Source organism: Accipiter gentilis, chromosome Z (assembly GCF_929443795.1).
Source record: "Accipiter gentilis chromosome Z, bAccGen1.1, whole genome shotgun sequence".
NCBI classification, from domain to species: domain Eukaryota; kingdom Metazoa; phylum Chordata; class Aves; order Accipitriformes; family Accipitridae; genus Astur; species Astur gentilis.
In genome coordinates, this window is record NC_064919.1 from 75,732,131 (window position 1) to 75,750,225 (window position 18,095).

General features: G+C 43.7%; 2 protein-coding genes across 4 annotated transcripts in view; one reads left to right on the plus strand and one right to left on the minus strand.

The window, feature by feature from the left end:
- Window positions 1-580: 580 nt before the first annotated feature.
- Window positions 581-12,222, minus strand: SKP2 (S-phase kinase associated protein 2). 3 transcript variants are annotated; one of them, XM_049795569.1, is made up of 10 exons: window positions 12,140-12,222; window positions 11,184-11,440; window positions 8,879-8,990; window positions 8,451-8,594; window positions 7,743-7,877; window positions 6,292-6,390; window positions 4,648-4,775; window positions 2,961-3,012; window positions 2,143-2,250; window positions 581-980 (listed from the first exon to the last, which is right to left on the minus strand). In XM_049795569.1, the coding sequence occupies exons 1-10, from the start codon at window positions 12,145-12,147 to the stop codon at window positions 767-769; spliced, it is 1,257 nt and encodes a 418-aa protein (XP_049651526.1). In that variant the 5' UTR covers window positions 12,148-12,222; the 3' UTR covers window positions 581-766. The 3 variants fall into 3 exon arrangements, with proteins under 3 accessions (XP_049651526.1, XP_049651527.1, XP_049651528.1); XM_049795570.1 differs by lacking the exon at window positions 6,292-6,390; XM_049795571.1 differs by lacking the exon at window positions 2,143-2,250.
- A 191-nt stretch (window positions 12,223-12,413) lies between these two features.
- Window positions 12,414-18,095, plus strand: part of LMBRD2 (LMBR1 domain containing 2) — a 36,058-nt gene continuing 30,376 nt past the window's right edge. The window contains exon 1 of the mRNA XM_049794970.1: window positions 12,414-12,637. The gene's annotated coding sequence lies outside the window, so the exon portion shown is untranslated. The remainder of the gene's footprint in view (window positions 12,638-18,095) is intronic.

Sequence of the window (18,095 nt, forward strand, 5' to 3'; positions counted from 1 at the left end):
AGCATCTACTTTTACAGATTCTGAATGGGCTTTTCAGACTATATTTGGCTAACAATGAAGAATGCTAAAACCAAGATGCTACCTTTGTGGCCTACTAAAGAGCAATTTCACTGTACCTGCTTTACACTGCTTAAACAGTACTGAGGTGTCCTTTAGCTGCTTTTGTGTAGACATCTCTTCCCCTATCCACTGTTTTCAGGTTTAGTGAATTCAGACTCGGTTCTCTGTTGCTCTCACAAACAATGAGTAGCTTCTCATCATACTATACCTTTTGTTTGATTAAGGATTTGAATAGGTTTAATTTGCAAACTGAGACAAAGACAATTCCTTAATACGCCTTATTAAGATTCCTAGCACCTCTACAAGCCATTTCAGGAGTTGTAGAACTGGAAGAGCTAACCAAAAGCACTTTTGTAACACCTTAGAGCAACAAAAGCTCCATCAGAACCTGCAACAGGTGCTAGAGGCTGATACTGTTTAATTACAATGACAGTATTTAAAAAAAAAAACCTCCTCTGTTTAAAAAAAAAAAAAAAAAAAAAAAAGAGGACTTAAAAATTCTACAATTGCTCACAGGTCATGAGATTTCTAAAAGCTTTAATTAAAAAACTGTAAAAATATTTATGAAACTACATTTAGGCGTAAAACCAAGTTAGAATGCTTTTTACAATAACAGTACTATTGATTAAAGGTGCTCCAGCACTCTGCTGCTTAAGGAGCTTCACTACACACAGTGCGTCCATCGCATCCAGTGCATTGTAAATGATCAGAAGCCATTACGATTTCTCAGTGTTAATCTGCATTTGATGCCCCAAATCTCACGGTTCTTTTTACTGCCAACAGTTGGCCTTGCGATACTTGTAAAGTGTGAACAATTGATCTTCATGTTAGGAAGAGTTTCCCTGAGAAGCTGTAGGGAACGATGAGTCACTATTCCAAATACCTGAAGAGTCTTTAATGTTGGAATTTCACCAAGTTCTCTAGAAAGAGAAAAATAAGAAATTAATCATGAACCTGAAAGCTTTTCTTTGCAGTCTGTACCCAAATTAGATAACTGCATTTCTACTAATTTTTTAGAAGTAAAGTAACTACTTAAGCTAAATTCCACTTCCTACTTTTTAAAAGCACATATTTAATTGAAATGAGTTCTCTGTACTGGTAATTCAGGAAACTGTCTGAATAAATTGCTTCTTGCTATTCTCTCACACACAGAGTGAAAACAAACTGGTTCCTCCCTTTTCATTTCCCTGGACTTAAGTATTTAGAACAAGTGGAAGGAATTGCCCCAGATGAAGTTTCAGGATGTGGCTCAGAGGACACAAGCCCCTAGGTACTATCAGTCTCCAATTTGTTATGACGTTTTGGTGAGTAGCCAGCCCTGGCTTCTTGATTCCTTCCTTTTGCCCAGTCATGATGTGAACTGTCTGTCCATAAGCAAGTATTAGACAAAATCCAAAGGCAGAGACACTGCTACAAAAAAGATTCTTCAGATTCCCATTTTGATAGTCCTATTCCTCTCACAACCTTTTTCTTACTGTTGATCATTTCCTTAGGACTGACATCCTTCCCGAGGGGATTAAGATGGATAGCTGCTATACTAATAAAAAGAAGAAAAAACCCACATCTAAGTAACTCTAAGCCGTGTTGCAGTGGCAACCAATAACTGATACACATGCACACAAAAGCAAAGGAATATAAACAGATTAGCTAGTCAGCAAGTACTGTCAACTCCGTTAACTTTGCCAAAGGACTATACGTTCCTTGCTGCATAACTGAAAGCCTAATATTGACACCAATACTTGTCACTGGCATGACTGGAACCTCCAGCTATACCTCACAGTAACGAGTATGAGTAGTACAATGCCATTAAGGGACAACACTATGCATGCACTGTGCAGCAAGTTCCATGAGTGCAGACTGACATCTTGGAAAGATTATCTCAGATACCTTTAGTTCCAGTCTGGATTCTCAAAGGTACATGCTCTAGCAGTCAGGTTATTTTATCTCAGTTCTTTATTCCTAATTCCTTATATCACTAAGTTTTCAAAACAGTACTTGCAATACTAAACCTAAAATAAAGCAAGTTAAATTAACTTATTCTCTGTACAAATATCAAACCAAAGCCATTTAGAGATTACTTACACTAAGGCAGCAGGTGATATCTGATAACATCGGCTAAGACACAGATGTTGTAGAAAGAAGAGTCGATGAAAATACTGGAAGCACTCAGGCTTTAACATCACACTGTCACTGTACATGACAGCACATGAAATAGAGGTTTAAGGATAAAGCAGCAGTAAATTTAGTATTTCCAAAATTCAGGCTGAGAAATTTAATGAGTATCAACTTTTTCTACCACTGAAGTATTTTTTTTCTCAGTATGGAAGTAACACATTTTTAGTGGGTTCGTGTTGTAAGGGAGGGATTTTGATTTTCACTGAAGAGCAAGTGAAGCAGAAGCTTCTCTGCAGGCAGATATTCTGCAGCAGAACTCATGCCATGAAAAGGCATTTACTTTACACAACGAGATTTCAAAATATTTTAATTGACTAGGTGAAAGCCAAAATACACTTTTTTTTTTTTTTTACAGTTCTATGGCCAAGTAACAAATTTTTATCAGAGCTGAACTAAACCCTCTCTAGGATGCTAGGCTCATAAACTGTACGCATCTAAATGCTTCCTTCCACTCCGCGTATTGATTACGATCACTTGTTAGTTAACAAATCCTGTACATCTGTAACATTTATGCTGAGGTGACAAAGAATCTTCAATTTAGTTACCTGCTCCGGATTAGGTCATGCTAGATAGCAAATCTTATGTAGGTTTAGCATAGAAAGTATTTTCTGGTTGTGCAATCCTACACAATCATGCATTATTGCTGTATAATTACTGCACTGCAATAGAATTGGCAATCCCCTGAACCATAAAGATTTAACGGCTAGCTGCAGAGGTCTTCTTACCTCAGATCTAAATGGACGAGAAAAGGACATCTTTCCACCAGTGTTTTAATGTCTGAAAAGAGGTCACACAGAGTCAGTCCATCTTTCAGTAACAAAATGAACGTGCTTTATACAGCCTACTCACTTCCGTACATGTTCATTTGTATCTTCTCTACTGGAACCCCACAACTGAAACACAACTTTTTTGTTAAAAAGATACACACTTGAGACTTACAGCATATAGTTTGTCTATCAAGATACCTTACAGGGACTTTTTTTAATCCTCAGCAAAAAAGATTAATTTAGTCCAAAGAAGTGTCCCTAAAAGTCAATTGCACCAGCAACTTAGCAAGTGAATAATTCAAATGATATTGCTGTAGGAATCTACTGAGACACAGTAATAGTGAGATGCCTGAAATTCTGACATGTAGTGAAAAAAAACATCAGAAGTTTTCCACACATCAAATTCCCTTTCAGAGCATTTCTTTAGGCTTCTCCATTTTTACCCACAGAAAAGTTCCTTCCTCACGACAAAGGTATGATTCTCCTGAATTAGACTGTAAATTCTCGAGACCATCTTTTCATTGTCTGCAAATAGCATAGAATCACCTGTGGCTCAGATTGTCACCTAAAAGGCCACTTATATTAGCAAGGTGCTAATCAACATGCAAGAGGATTTTGGTATTTCAGAATTCACAGGCAAAAAATAAAGAAAACAATTCCTAAATGATGATGATTAGTGAACTACTCAAATCTTGTGCCTTATAAATTGCACAGAAACAGAGAAAAATTACTCATAGAAAGTGTTTTGCAAACAGAAGAGCTGTGCACTTTGTCTCTAATGGTCAGATCAACAGAAGGTTCAGATTCCTGATTTGAAGATTATGTGGCCTGTTTGTTTATGGGTTTTGGGCTGAGATAAAAAGATGACTAGTGTATTTCCCCACAAGGGAATGCATGCTGAGGTCTATGTGACATCTAAACAGAAAAAAAAAGAGAGGTCACAGCCTGTGTGTCACCTACCAGCTTGTCATCATCACATTTGCTCACTGAGAAAATTTCTCTTTACCACCAAAGCTGTTTCAACCCTTTCTCTATGCTCTTGTCCATTTTTTGTGCCCTCTCCCCAAATCTAGATTTCTCTGCATTTTCTGTTAGCCTGCAACTTTACTGTAGTTTTCCTCCTAGAACTATTAGCAAGTAAATAGTTAATGTTGATTACTGAGATTATTTGCCTTCCAAATTAACTGGTATCTGTAGGACATCATGTCAGGCTGAAACTCAAGCAGTCACTATAACTGTTCTCTTTTGGAAGATGCCTTTAGCAGCAACAATAGCAGAAGCTTAAGAAGGGTCCAAGAACAGTACCTGGAAGGCTAATTCACAGTTCACAGTGGAATTATGGGATCCAGTGTATCCTGCTTCCAGGACTTACTTCAGAAGTAAGGGCTGTACCTTTCAACTGAAGATGAAATAAGCTTTCACCTGACTATTTTTAAAATCAGAAGACAAATCATCTCACCCCTCATGACTGAGCCAGAGACATGAGTAAGATTCTCTGACACCAAGAACATCAAGCTATACAGAGCACAAAATCAGTGTTAGTGCATGATTTTTCTATACACCCAGCAGATGCCAACCAGAAGAAAATATAAAGCCTGTTGCTTTATCCCATAGTGGGATAAAGGTTTGCCATGCTGATATTTACCTGGTATTTGTAGATTCTGTCTGTATCCACTTAAATTTAATTGGGTTACTTTTGAAGCAACATGATTCACTGCTGCTTTGACATGGGTGGCGGTGAAGTCACACCAGGACAAGTTCAGCTCCTCCAGCCTACACACAAATAAACAGTTGTTTGGAAGAATGACTGAAACAGTCTGAGTTCTGGTATTATCTATTACAGTTCTTGTAAGACAAAAACTTGTAACACACCTACTTCCTGTATTCATGACTACAAATTTCGCTATGACAATAATTAAGCACCAGAGCAGATTGCCCAGCAAGGCTGTGGAATCTGTCTTTGAAAGTTTTCAAGATGCAACCAGAGAAAGTCCTCATCAACCTGGCCAGTGCTGACTTTAGACCCTGCTCTGGGCAAGAGGTTGAAGTGACTTCCCAAGGCCACTTCCAATTGGAACGATTCAATTGGAATCAGCTTAGGAAGTGAAATGGTTCTCTCTGGGGACTGCCGCAGGGAGACACTGTCTTTTCATCTTGCTTCTGGGTTTGTGACCTGAATCTGTTACTACTGAACAGATGTTCACATTGAGAGAAAAAAAGGCTATCTATTATTAGCATTGGTCAGATGATGAATTAATCCCAATTAGCAAAAAATACTTCATAGTTTTATGTAAGCATTGGCCACACTGTGACCTTAACTCTGTTTACTTGCTTGATTACCTATAGCCTCTCACCATTCAGGGCTGGGACAAAGCATTTAGTTTTGTGTGCAGGTGTTGTAGATGTAACCAGAGGACAGAGACAGTGAACAACACAAGGACAGCATTTAGCTGGCAATCTCTGTGTAAAAGAAAAAAACAGTTAAATTGCCACTAGCATTCCTAGGATCAGGTTTGCCATCTGCTATTCACTGTGCAGACTGCCATTCTCTAAAGAGCTCATGATCCAAGTAATCAAAGCAAGCAATAGAAAGCATTATCTACCCATGAGAGGTAGAGAGAGATTAAGGCTGTCTGTCCAGAACTTGAAGTTTGATTAAAAGCACGCTTTTGCAGAAGCAAAGATTAAGCAGATTGCCCAGCATCTCACAGGAAGTCAGCAGAAAGATCAGGACATAAATCCCAGATTGACTGGGGCTCAGTTCAGTGACTTCCTGCCAGCAGATGGTTTAATCACTGGAGCTGTCAATCTGAACACAGTGCTTCATAAAGTAGAAGGTTACTGAAGGATTATTCTATCATGGATGGAAAGGCACAATGTTTTCTGCCATTCATGCTGTACTCTGATTGCAAAGGGAGCTCCGGGACTCAACTCTTCAGTTTCAAAACACACACTTCCACTGCTTTCATTAAGAAAATCAAATTTACATGATAATCAAAGAAATATAAATGGGGTTTACCTACCAACAAGACTTCCTTTAAGGATAATTAAGGAAATTCATGAAAAACTACTGAAGTACATCTTTGCTATCAAAGAAGAAATACACTGATGGAAAGAAACTGACTATTCAGCTAATAATCAACCATTAGGCATTTAGGAAAAGAAGCAGGCTCATAAAAAAAGGTATTAGGAGACAAGTACAATTAGGATGCCTATGGAAAAAAATAAAAAGGATCCTTTTTCTAGGAATAGCTGTAAGCAGGAAGAGCAAAAACTACTTTTGTCTTACATAGAACAGCTGTTCAACATCAGCTTCAAGGCTGCTGCAGAAAACCCTGAGCACCCACAGAGATTTAGTCGCCTCAAACTGGGATTCTTAGCAATGCTCCTGTAGAGAAGAAAAAAAGAAAAGTCTGATAAAATTTAAATGTTGGAACATTGCTTGTGTTGCTAGGGTGTGTGATTGTTTTTAAGAGCTAAGATCCCAGGCAGAGAACTATTCGTTAAACATGCAGCACTGCATCTTTAGTAAACTGACCAACCTAGGAGTCACTAAGGATCTCAATTCTGTACTTGCTGCATCAAGGCACAACTTCCAAAGGGTTACTTGCCTATTTACCTGACCTTCCTGATAAGTCTGCAGATGTATGAACTGCTAAGTTTAAAAGAAAACATTTTCTTTTCACCCTCTCCTGTTGTATGCCATTAAACACACACCATGGCTTATTACAGATGACTATACCTCTACAAACGACAAAGCAATCATCCCATTTCTGAAGTCACCCCTCTGCAAGATGGAAGTTATTCCAGAACAAAACACATGTCCAAATAGCATCCCCCCGAATGCATCTGTTTGCAAGAGTAGAGCAGACAAGCAGTTCGCAAAACCTGGAAAAAACCTTACACCCAGTATCTACAGTTGTACACAAGGCAATAAAATTCCATTATTGGTGCCTAATTAGTATCCAATTTTCAGATCCATTTTATCTCGTATCAAAAGCTAAACTATATTGGTTTTCATGCTCTGTTTTTGGGGGTTTTTTTCTTCCCTCTGGTGTGAGGAAGGCATCAGAAAGCTCAAAAGTAGAAAGCAGGACACCTGGAGTCTCTGCCATCTGACCCATTATTAGTCCCTGGCACCTCCACATCACCTGCTGTGATTGAAGAGGAGGTGGAATGCACACCCGTCTTTCCAGTTTAACCAAACCCCAGTTCACTTGTTTGACAGAATCCATAGTTTTCCAGACACTTATGAGTGAAGTTCAACAAAGAAGTGACAAATAGTGCAGAAGCACAATGAGTATCTGGCAGGAGAGCTGTTAAGACCCCATAAAATAGAAAAGAACCTGTATGCCAAACACGAAGTTATCTTGGGAGCACAGAAAGGGGAAAATAAAAGTAGCTTTGCTGTATGGCTTGGCTGCAGGAACAGACAATGGACACAAACTCTAGACAGATGAGCAGTTTCTCCAGGCTCACCCTACTGTGGAGAATGAAAAAAAAGCCACCAGCAAACACTCCTCCAGAGGGGTGTTTCCTCCTCACCTCAGCTCCCAGAGGATAAAGAGGAAACAGGCAGCTCATCTAGCCTGCCAGCTAGCTCTGTTATGTGCCTAAAACTGGCCATTTCAAAACACTCCCACAAAGAACAACTCTCAGCTGCATTCTTTTGCCAGCCTACACAAAATGATAGCACCAAACAGAAGGTATTTACTGAATATTCCCAAATGTGTCACTCACTTGATGATGTCATCAGAAAGCACTAGTCCCTCCAAGCTGAGGTTCTGTAGCTTTTCACACCGACAGAGAATACTCTGGAGATCTGCAGCAGACACCGTGCAGTTCGACAAATCCATATGTTGAACTCTGAGAGGTCTAAAAAAGGAGAAAGGCAGGTTACTAAAATTGCATTGAAACCTGCTCCACAAAATGCCCATACCATAAATATACCCCATACACTGAAACCACAAAAAGCTTGCAGAAAATAATTATACTGTTGTATTCAGCTGCACACTGGACATTCTACTAAGCTCACTGGGCCTACTGCTAAGCTACCAGCCAAAACTGCAGAACTCTTATCTTCAAGGCATTTACAGGATTCATCATAACACCTGAAACTCCATCCTGCTGGAGTTAAATAATTTTTTTGAGCTTCCCATATTAAAAATGCTGGAGATGATGACAATTCTTGGTTCTACAGATATAAATTGCAATCGATGATGGTGCTTAATACTTCCAAGAATCCTATTAACTTGGTTTAAATAACTGACAGGTGAATGCAGATCCTCTTATTTCAACACATGCCTAACCACTGATCAGCTCTTCCACACTCCAGAGACAGTACAAATGCTACTACCAGTGGAGACCTTAAAACAAAAAATACACAGAGAAACTGTGAATATTTGAGACACTGTTTCAGGATCCAGAACATGCAGAAAAAAACCTTACTTGCTTGTTTTAAACAATGGATTCCCAATATGAGATCTTGGGCAGCGGAATACAGTAACACCTGCAGGCAGCAATTGTCCAATCACTCCTGGCAGCAGACTTCTACCAGTCAGATCAAGACTCTGCCAGAGAGATTCATCAAACCTAAGGCACAGAATTTTACTTGTTAGTGAGTTAGGAAGGGTCAGAACTATGAGAACAACCACAGAAAGTTTTAAAGTGTCATGAAAGACTGAGAGGAGGCAAAGCTGTTTAGTAGAATTTACTAATGTTAAAATATGTGAGCCGTCTTTTGATTATACATACATATAAGCCACATACAGCATAAATTGAATTACACATGAATAAACAAGATAAGAACCAGATCATTTAACAGTCTATGGAAGCAAAGGTTTTCTTAGTACTAAAGGATGAGAAGTAATACTTACGAAAGACAATGCCATCTCTTGCAAACGAGGGAAACTTTTAGCAAGTCATTTAGGGGCAAATATGCAAAGATTGCCAAAAGCAATTCATCTGGAAGTGTATCCCAAAAAACACCTTTAGGGAAAGAGCAAACATGTTCTAGTTAAAGCTGGTTCATTTTTGCCTGCTGATCAGATGCCTTGTTTGGCTCAGTTGTTAAAAGCACCTCTACAGTCTCGCTCTAGGCTACATAGACATCAGCCCACTACTCATCCCCCTTTCAGCTTTTCCTTGTAGGAAGACATTATTACCACCTTTAGCTAGGTATGACTGGCAAATCCAAAACTTTCCATAACATTGTCCTGGTTTCAGCTGGCACAGAGTTAACTGTCTTCCTAGTAGCTGGTACAGTGCTGTGTTTTGACATCAGTGTGAGAAGAATGTTGACAACACCGATGTTGTCAGTTGTTGCTCAGTAGTGTTTAGACTAAAGTCAAGTATTTTTCAGCTTCTCATGCCCAGCCAGCGAGAAGGCTGGAGGGACACAAGAAGTTGGGACAGGGGACAGCCAGGGCACCTGACCCAAACTGGCGAAAGGGATATTCCATACCATGTAACATCATGTCCAATATATAAACTGGGGGGAGTGGGGCTGGGGGGAATTGCCACTTGGGGACTAACTGGGCATCAGTCAGTGAGTGGTAAGCAATTGCATTGTGCATCACTTGTATATTCCAATCCTTTTATTATCATTATTATTGTCATTTTATTAGTGTTATCATTATCATTGTTAGTTTCTTCTTTTCTGTTCTATTAAACTGTTCTTATTTCAACCCACAAGTTTTACTTTTTTTTCTGATTCTCTCCCCCATCCCACTGGGTGGGGGGGAGAGTGAGTGAGTAGCTGCGTGGTGCTTAGTTACTGGCTAGGGTTAAACCACAACAAACTTCAACTTAGTATACATACTAAAGCTATGAAAAAACAATTTGCCTGAAAAAATGACAATAATCTTTATTCACATGCTCATTTTGGAAACAAGAGCATCTCAGTTACTTCCTTTATATTCTGAGGCTTGTATGGTCCTTTCCCCCTGCCACCCCCCAGCTGAAACACCCATCCTTCCTGTGCATGTTAGGCTCCCAGAGGGGAGTCCAAGGTGAGCTATGCTTTTGCATGGTGCATGGCGAGAAGAAAAGCTGGTACTGCAAACTGCTCCTTAAAACATGCACGCTAACTGCCACCCTCCCAGGAACTGTCTGAAAGGATGTGGTGTGATCTCAACTTCTCACAAGTAGATACAGGGCTCCTGAAGGTGTTGCCATTCACATTTCGGGGAGATTTCGAGGTGATGGTGCTCAACTGCTGCCTACAACTCAGTACTCTGTCTTATTTAAAAGAAGGGTGGTCTGAGGGCATTCCCACCTTTCATATGACAGCCTAGTAACCAGAGAGAGCCAGTTCTTTATTTTGCATTCTGTAGTCACTGCACACTGGAAATACATGCTGATACCAGGCAAAGGAACCCAGCATGCTGTAACCCCTTCTTCAAGTGCCCCAGGTCTTTGGGTTACAGCCCTGCTCTTTCCTTGCCAGTCCCTTTCTAGCCCAGGAGCCTGATGCCCTTTGCTGCACCTTCCCTGGAGCTCTCTGGCAAGGTCCCTCACCTTGCTGGCAGCTCAGCTCCAACACAAGCAGAGATGCTGCCCCTCCGGCATACCTCAGCCAGCACTGCGAGAGATGTGGATCTAGATCCCTTTGGTCTCGAGGACCAAGTATCTTGCTGCTTAGATGCTTAAGTTAAAAAAAAAAAAATAAAAAAAAAAATCAAGCCCCCCTGGGTTTCAAAATTACATTGGGGACAGCAGCGCCAATAGTCCATATTCATCTGGCAGCCACAGCTGTATTTTGTGAGGAGCCTGGCCCCGCTTGGTACGTGGTGAAACGCCTCCTGGAACGGGTCCGTCAGGCAGAGCAAGGGATGCAGCTCAGGGGCCACCAGCTGGGCCAAGGTGGCACCCGAGTCCCAAGCAGCAAGAGCAGACAGACACAGGGACAGGCAGCACAAACCCCCAGCACACAGACGGGGGCTGGCGGGGCTAGGCAGGAGCCAACCGTGGCCACAGTTCTGGAGCCAGACGTGCCACCTCTGCTTAAAGACTTACATAAAACAGGACTTACCAGCCCAAGCCTGAAAGCCACCAGATCTAGAAGTGATACTCTGCCCGGGAGAGAGCAAAAAAGGCAAAGAATGCAGTACTAAAGACTTGTGATGCCCACTCTCCATCTCTGCTGAAGGGTGAGCGAAACCTGGACCCGGGTGACGGTACCTGAGTCTGCCTCTTGAAGCAGCCGAGACCGGCGCGCAATGACAAAGTCCTTTTCTTTCACCTTCAGCCGTTTCTGAGGAGGACAGGGCAACGACACCAGCAGGTCCTGGGGCGTGTTTTCATTGCCCAGCTTGTCCTTCTTAAGGACTGACACTCCCACGCTCGAGAGGAACTCCGAGGTCCTGCTGGCGTCCCAGTCCCAGGTGAAGCCGGTGGAAACGTTGCTGCTGGAGGACGGGATCTCCTGGAGGTGTTTCCTGCAAACCCGACAAAACTCACAGGCTCTGAGGGTACCACCGCGCTCCTCCCAGGGAGACCCCCCCCCCGCCGCCACGCGCAAACTGCATCCCCACGCAGGGCCCGGTCACTGGAATTAAAACCGCGGGGGCGGGCTGGAAGCACGCGCGCTCCGCCGGGCACGCTCACGCCCACAGCCCTGCGGGGGTTAAAGCGCGCCCCGTTCCCGGGTGGAGGGGACCGGGACACCCGGCGAACGAAGCCGGTCGGGGATCACAGCGCGGCCGCGGAACCCGGGCACCGGGCACCCGGCCGTCAGGGACCGCGCGGGACGGCGGGAAGGCCACGTGGGGGCGGGGCATGCGGCGCGCCTTCGCGCGTGGGACCGCCCCTCCCGCCGGCCCTGCGCGGGCACCTTGTGGACCCACGCGCGCGCGCACACACCCCCCACCCCCCCACCCCCCCCTTCGAACAGCCGGGGGACCTTCAGAACCCACGCCTGCTCCCCCGGGACCCGTGCCCGCTCCCGACTCCCCGGCGCTCCCACGCTCACCCCTCCGAACCCGGGCGCGGGGGGGACGACACGCGGGACCCCCGCGGCCGCCCCCCCGCGCGAGGGCTCACGCACAGCCCGGGCACCAAGCGCGCTCTCTCCCACCCCACCCACGCGGGGACGGCGTTTGAGGCGGCCAGCGCTGTCCCCCGCCCCCTCCCCGTACCTGTGCATGGCGGCGGGTGCATCGGTGGGAACCCCACGCACCGCCGGGCCGCCGCGCGCGCCGCGCTTTCCGCCACTGCGCCGCCCCGCTGCGCGCGCGCGCGCGCGGGCGGACAGGCGAGGGGGCATCCCCCCCTCCACGCCGGTGGGCGGCCGCCGCAAAGCCCGTCGGGAATTGTATTTCGCCGCCCGCCTTTCCCCGCGCCAGCCGCCGCCTGCGGGCGGAGGGGCCGTACCCACAGTGCCTTGCGCCCGCCTGCGGGGCGGGGGCGATGACGACGCCGGCGCCGCCGCTGGGGACGGAGGGCGGTCGGCGAGGGACAAATGGCGGCGGCGGCGGCGGCGGCGGTCCCCGTCGCTCTGACGCGGAAGGAGCCGGGCGCGGCCGCCGCTCTCTGGCTGGCGATCTGAACCCTCGCGTGGAGGCCGGCGGCAGTGAGGATGGAGGGCGGCGGTGCCCCGCGAGGGACCGGCTGCTGAGCGGGGGGCTCTGGCTGTGGTGAGGGAGGGGCGCGGCCCAGGCCACCGGCAGGCGGCGGCGCGGGCCCCGGGGCGGGCGAGAGAGAGAAAGAGGGAGAGGAGGTCGGCGGGGCGCCGCGCCCGCCGGGGGTGCCGCGGCGCCGAGTCACGGCGGGGTGGGGGGCGGCGGCGGCGGCCTGCCTGGGGCCGGGCCGGGCCCCGGGCAGCCGTGTCCCGCTCCCCCCCACCCCCCACTATCCCCGGGGCGCTCCGAGGGGGGTCCGTGACCCGGGTGGGAAGCGGGGAGACCCCCCCCCGGTGCACCCCGGGCTCGTTTTGAGTGGTAAGGGGAGGGCTGGGCGGGGGGCAGTGTCTGGGAGGGGCGGGGGGGGGCGGGGGAGGAATCGGCGTGTTCCGTTTGTCTGCTGTCGGCCCCTAATTTTTTCCTTCCTGCAGGGACCCCGGCACGTCCCTTTAAGGCACGCATGTTGATGTTTGTTGAAGCGACTGTGCGCTTCGGTTCCGTCCGCCTTGCAGACCAACGGTCGTAGAGTCATCAGCTTTAACGGCTTTAATGTGCAGGGGCAGCGTCTGGTTTGCAAGGCCAGAATCGCGCTGACGGCGACATTTTACCGTGAAAGGTTTTCCTGCGTTTTGGAAACGCCTTCTTCACTGCGAAGGCCTGAAACTGAGGGACTGCCGATGTATTCTGGTTCTGTCCCTGACCGCGCTCGTTTGAACTCTGCAATCTTTTCGCTCCGTGCTTGAGCTTTATGCCAGGCTTTCTTTCAGCAATGCAGCTCTGCATGCTTTTTCTCCAAACGACTTGTTTTGAAATTGGTGGGGATGGAAGACTAATTGTGAACACACCTACAGTTCGCTCTTAGTCAGCCACTTGCTTGTAAATACTGTCCTTTGTTTGCCGCATAACAATGGAGAGACGTGCCTATAAAATTGAAGATGGTAATGGAACACATGGCAAATCATACACAACTACTAAGTCAGATATAGACAGTGATGTGACTCAAGCTAGCATTCATAAAATCTTAAAAAAGAATTTATGTTAACTGTTTCCAGTTTTAACTGAAGTCATGGAGCTGTTGTTTAAAGGTTCTTTAAGTGGATAATCAAATGAGAGAGAGGTGGTTTTTTAGTTAAAATAAGCTGATTATATTTAACCTGTTCTGCAGCCTCTTTTCTTCGTCAATCTTTTCACTTTTCTCTATTAATGTGTGGGGAAATTGAAAGAAGAATTTGCTGAAAGGGATAAAATCCAATTATTTTTAAAAATCTCTGAATTACCAAATAGCCTTAAGTTTGCCTTAATAATGCAGTGTTAGGGTTGTAAATCGTGATTGACTGACTTACTGACACCTGTTTTCTGTGAGTGCATTAGTGTGGCAGCCCAGGTAGCAATTTCTATTCTTTTTTTAGATTCTTGTTGCAAGTGTGCAGCTTTCATATTGGGTTCTATTTTAGTTCCTCCAGGCACGTTGTTTTCTTCAATGTGTTATTTCCAGAGCACTCCCCTAAACCCTATGAAAGCATCAGCCTCTGTGGTACTTCATATCCTTTATTAGAGAACAAGACAGCGCCATGTAAACCAAATAAATTTCCTGTGGTTTTGTACTGATGGTTCCTGCTTGCTTTTGAACACAAAAATCTCCATGTTCCTTGGTCAAGCATTTGTCTTTTATTTAGTGCTTCTGTGGAGAACGTAGTCTCCCACCAAATCAAAGAATACTGCTATTTTGGATGAAGTCAGTGCAGCATTTATTTTTTTTTCTCTTGTCATTAGCAGATACAAAACTTATTTCCCTAAATATTGATACACGATCAATCAAATATTTAGTCAATTTAAAATCTTTTCTTCATTGCAAGATAGTTGAAATTACAGGTACTAATGAAATATTAACCAGTACATAGACTGACTAGTGTTTCTTAGGAGAGCAAAGCTATGCAAATTACGTTTTCTTGATTAATCTCTGAGGTTATTTCTCCCAAATAGTACAATCGGATAACTTTTCTGGTCAGTTTTCTCGGGCAGTTCATAGCTATTTTCTTTCTTTAGATAGTTTTCTCCCTGTGCTGAGATAAAGCATCTCTTCATCTGTCTCTGGTCTGCTTATAAATACTTATTATTTTCCTGAGCTGCAAGGGTCAATGTGTGATAAGGAAGTAAAAAAACCACCCATGCCCCACCAAACCCCAAACCAAACAAATAAGAAACCCCAACAACACATTAAACAGACCTGGATATGAAAATGGCTGAAGGGTTTATTATTGCTTAGCCTCTTGTTCTTCTCTAAGATTTCTAAAATGTGAAGTTAGCCCATTTTGTTGTTTAAAGGTGGAAGTGTCAAGGGCTCATCGTATGGGGCGGTTCTGTCAGTCGGGGAGGTTTAATGATGTCTGTAAAGTGAAGTTGTACTTCAGGATTCTTAACAGCATAGTTCTGCAGAGTAGGGCAGGCTTCAGAAACCTATCACAGGTGTTGTGGCATACCGTTTTTCTTCTGCCAAGTGGAATGTGATGGAAGAAACTCGAGAGGAACTAGCAGGTTATTCCCTGACAGAAAGGCAAAAGGTCATTACTGAACTGGCAGTTGATATTTTGCTGGAGATGGCATCTTTCAGTTTATTCTTGCTGCTGAGTTGTGAATGCAGCTTGAGGTGGGAGATGCTGTCGCATAGATGTTCCTTTTGGTATGCTACAGCTCTTGCTCAGTTTTGTCTGTTACTGTCTTTGATATCTCTTTCATAGCTTGGTAACTTCCTTGGGGACAATTTTTTTTCAGATGTAATTATGGTGTTCAAAATGTAGAGTAAGGCAAGGAAATACCTAGCTGCTTTGTTATTCAAGTGTTTTAACTGCAGTACCCAAGATTTCTGGAAATGTAACTTTTCCAAATCTGTTTCATGATTTTTACCAGAGAGTACTTCAACAACAACGAAAAAAAGGCTGTAGTATTCTAGAAATGGCTGAGGTACCAAAACCCAGAAGCATGGTGGCTGTCTTTATTACTAATTTTTGAAGGACAGGGAGAACTGCAGATTGGCAGACCAGTCTGCTTCCTTTTGAATTCATGAAAAAAATTTTGGAACAAAAGCTATTTGTAAGCATCTAGAATACAATAGCTGAGTAAAAGACAGCATCGGTTTGTTAAGGACAAATTGTTTAAGTAATCTAACTTCTCTGATAGGCCTGCTATATATGAGAGGATCAGTTGATGTCTTATATTTGGTCTTTAATAGGACTTATGTTTTCTGTTTCTCAGGATGTTTTTGCTGGGGAAGAACAGTTGGGAACAGCTACTGCTGTGATTGAGGAGGCCAGTCCCTTGTCAGCTACTCTTCATGATTTTCACAGAGTTTCCGAAATGAAATAATGTGATTATTAAAACTTAAGAAGGCATGAAGCTAGGAGGGATTGCAGACCCTTTTGGGTGTGGTAGTGGAAATCAAAATGCTTTGAAGATTCAGAAACCTGTGGGGTGGGAGAGGGTACAAATGAGTAGAGTTTTGTGCCTGCGCTTAAGCAGGAGCAATCAACTACATAAATACAGGATAGAGGACAGTGTTGTGTTTCTTAGAAGGAAAGAATTTGGAGGGCATAATAAGCTGAATATGTGACATACAGGTTATGCTTCTATTTATACATTGCAGTAAGGCATGTGAAGCAATGTTTACTCTCAGTTCAGGCCATCTCAGGCATTGGCTGGGATACTGCATGGGTTCCAGCTCATTGTAGAAGGAAGTGGGTAAGCTGGGGAGAGTGCCAAGGGCAGCAGTGAGAATCTGCAAAGTGTGATGTTAGACTGACTGGGAAGGTTTGACGCACCAATTACATTAGTCTGCAAAATGAACAATCTGCTGGTAAAATGCTTTCCTGCAAAGTTTGAAAAGAATAGAACTGTGGTACCGTCTGATCTGGGATTTCTAATTAAAGGGGTATTAGAGTTGACTTTAGTGAGACCAAGGTCCTTTCTTCACAGTTATGCTTTACTCTTTTTAGCCCTTTTTAAAGAATATAATATTGGAATGTCTTTGTTGTTGAATTTGGTGCTATATAAAAGCTCGAAGGAAGTGTGTTTTTTTCATTCTCTGCTGTTTCATTTCGTAACTTGAGTATTTCTGTACCAGGCAGAGTAGTTAGTTCATTTGTAATGTAGATGGTCATGAGGTTAGTCTTGAGGTTGGGAACGTAATTTAATACTGTCAATAGTAGGAAGTCTCCAAGGGAATTAAGTGTGAACTGAACCCTTCATGGTGCTTGCAAAGAGTTATTAGCTGGGTTTTGACTCTAGAGGGTTTCATGTCAGAATTTTGAAATGTATGCCCTATATGGGGGTAACCGCACTCTTCCATTCACAAAATTAAAAACTTACTGATTTTGTCTATGTCTGAAACAAAGCAAGAAAATTCTAAGCCTACACAAGAGCATGTTCTTGTCTTTTATTGGTTAAATTGCACTTCCAGTGCCAGTGTTTTAGCTTTTGATCTTATTTGTATTAATAATCCATAGCTGCCTTACTTTCAAGAAACAGAGTATGCCAATAGATGCTCTTCCCTTTAGAGTGAGGAATTTTGTTACTTTTTGTCCGTGCTTAATAGGAGCATCTTCTAAGCTGTTTAAGGTTGTGCAGTATGAGAGATCTCTTCAGAAGTAGTTAATTCATCTCAGGAGAACCACCTTCAGGGGTTTAGGAATTTCAGCTAGCTTATACTAGGGAGCCATGTGCTAATAGTGAGAAGCCTGTCTAAATAAAATGAAGAAACAGAATTATGGGTAAGGAACTTACCTTTCTATGAACTAACAGCCAGGTTGAGAGGCAAATGCTGCTTGCCACAGGAACGCATGGCTTTATAGCCTGCAGTAATATATTTTAAGGTCTGATTCTAGTAGCATAGGTTGCAGATAAGGCTGTGCTGTTAGGCAGGATTTGGTTCACAACGAGAGTTCCTCTCAAGCATTGCATTTCTCACCTTGTCGATTTTTTTCCATTTAAGCTATTGATGTGGAGAGCTAGTTTTAAGTGGTTTCTATGTAAAAAATTTGAGCCGTAATTTTGAAAATGTGTATACTTTATTTCAAAACAACTCTTACTTGTCATCAGTTGCAGTCTGGTAAAAATTAGGCCTTTTATTTTGTATTTTGAGATTAAAATAGGAATCAGGTGAAGGACAGAAAAATGTAGTTTACTTTGACTGCAAACTTGTCTTTGTCTTTGAAAGTGAGTTAAGTTCTGTTAAGACTCAATTCCCTTGCTATTTTAGCATATTCAGTACATTTTTGTAATCTTTTTAGAAGTTCCCTCATGGTAGTAACAGAGTGCAGCATCTTGCACAAAAACTTTTCACCTTCTGTTTTGATAGCAGCTTTTTGGGTGTGACTGTAGTAAAAAATTTTATAGGTGTGACTAAGGGAGGGTATGCTGTATAATTTTTTTTGTTTACATAGAAGGTGTGGCTATAAGGGGCACCCAAAGCTACTTATGT

Coding starts and splice junctions, on each gene's coding strand:
- SKP2 (XM_049795569.1), bottom strand. Junction 2,251..2,960: donor CTCGTCCATTTAGATCTGAG/GTAAGAAGACCT, acceptor TGTCATGTACAG/TGACAGTGTGATGTTAAAGC. Junction 981..2,142: donor ATATCACCTGCTGCCTTAGT/GTAAGTAATCTC, acceptor TTCTCTTTCTAG/AGAACTTGGTGAAATTCCAA.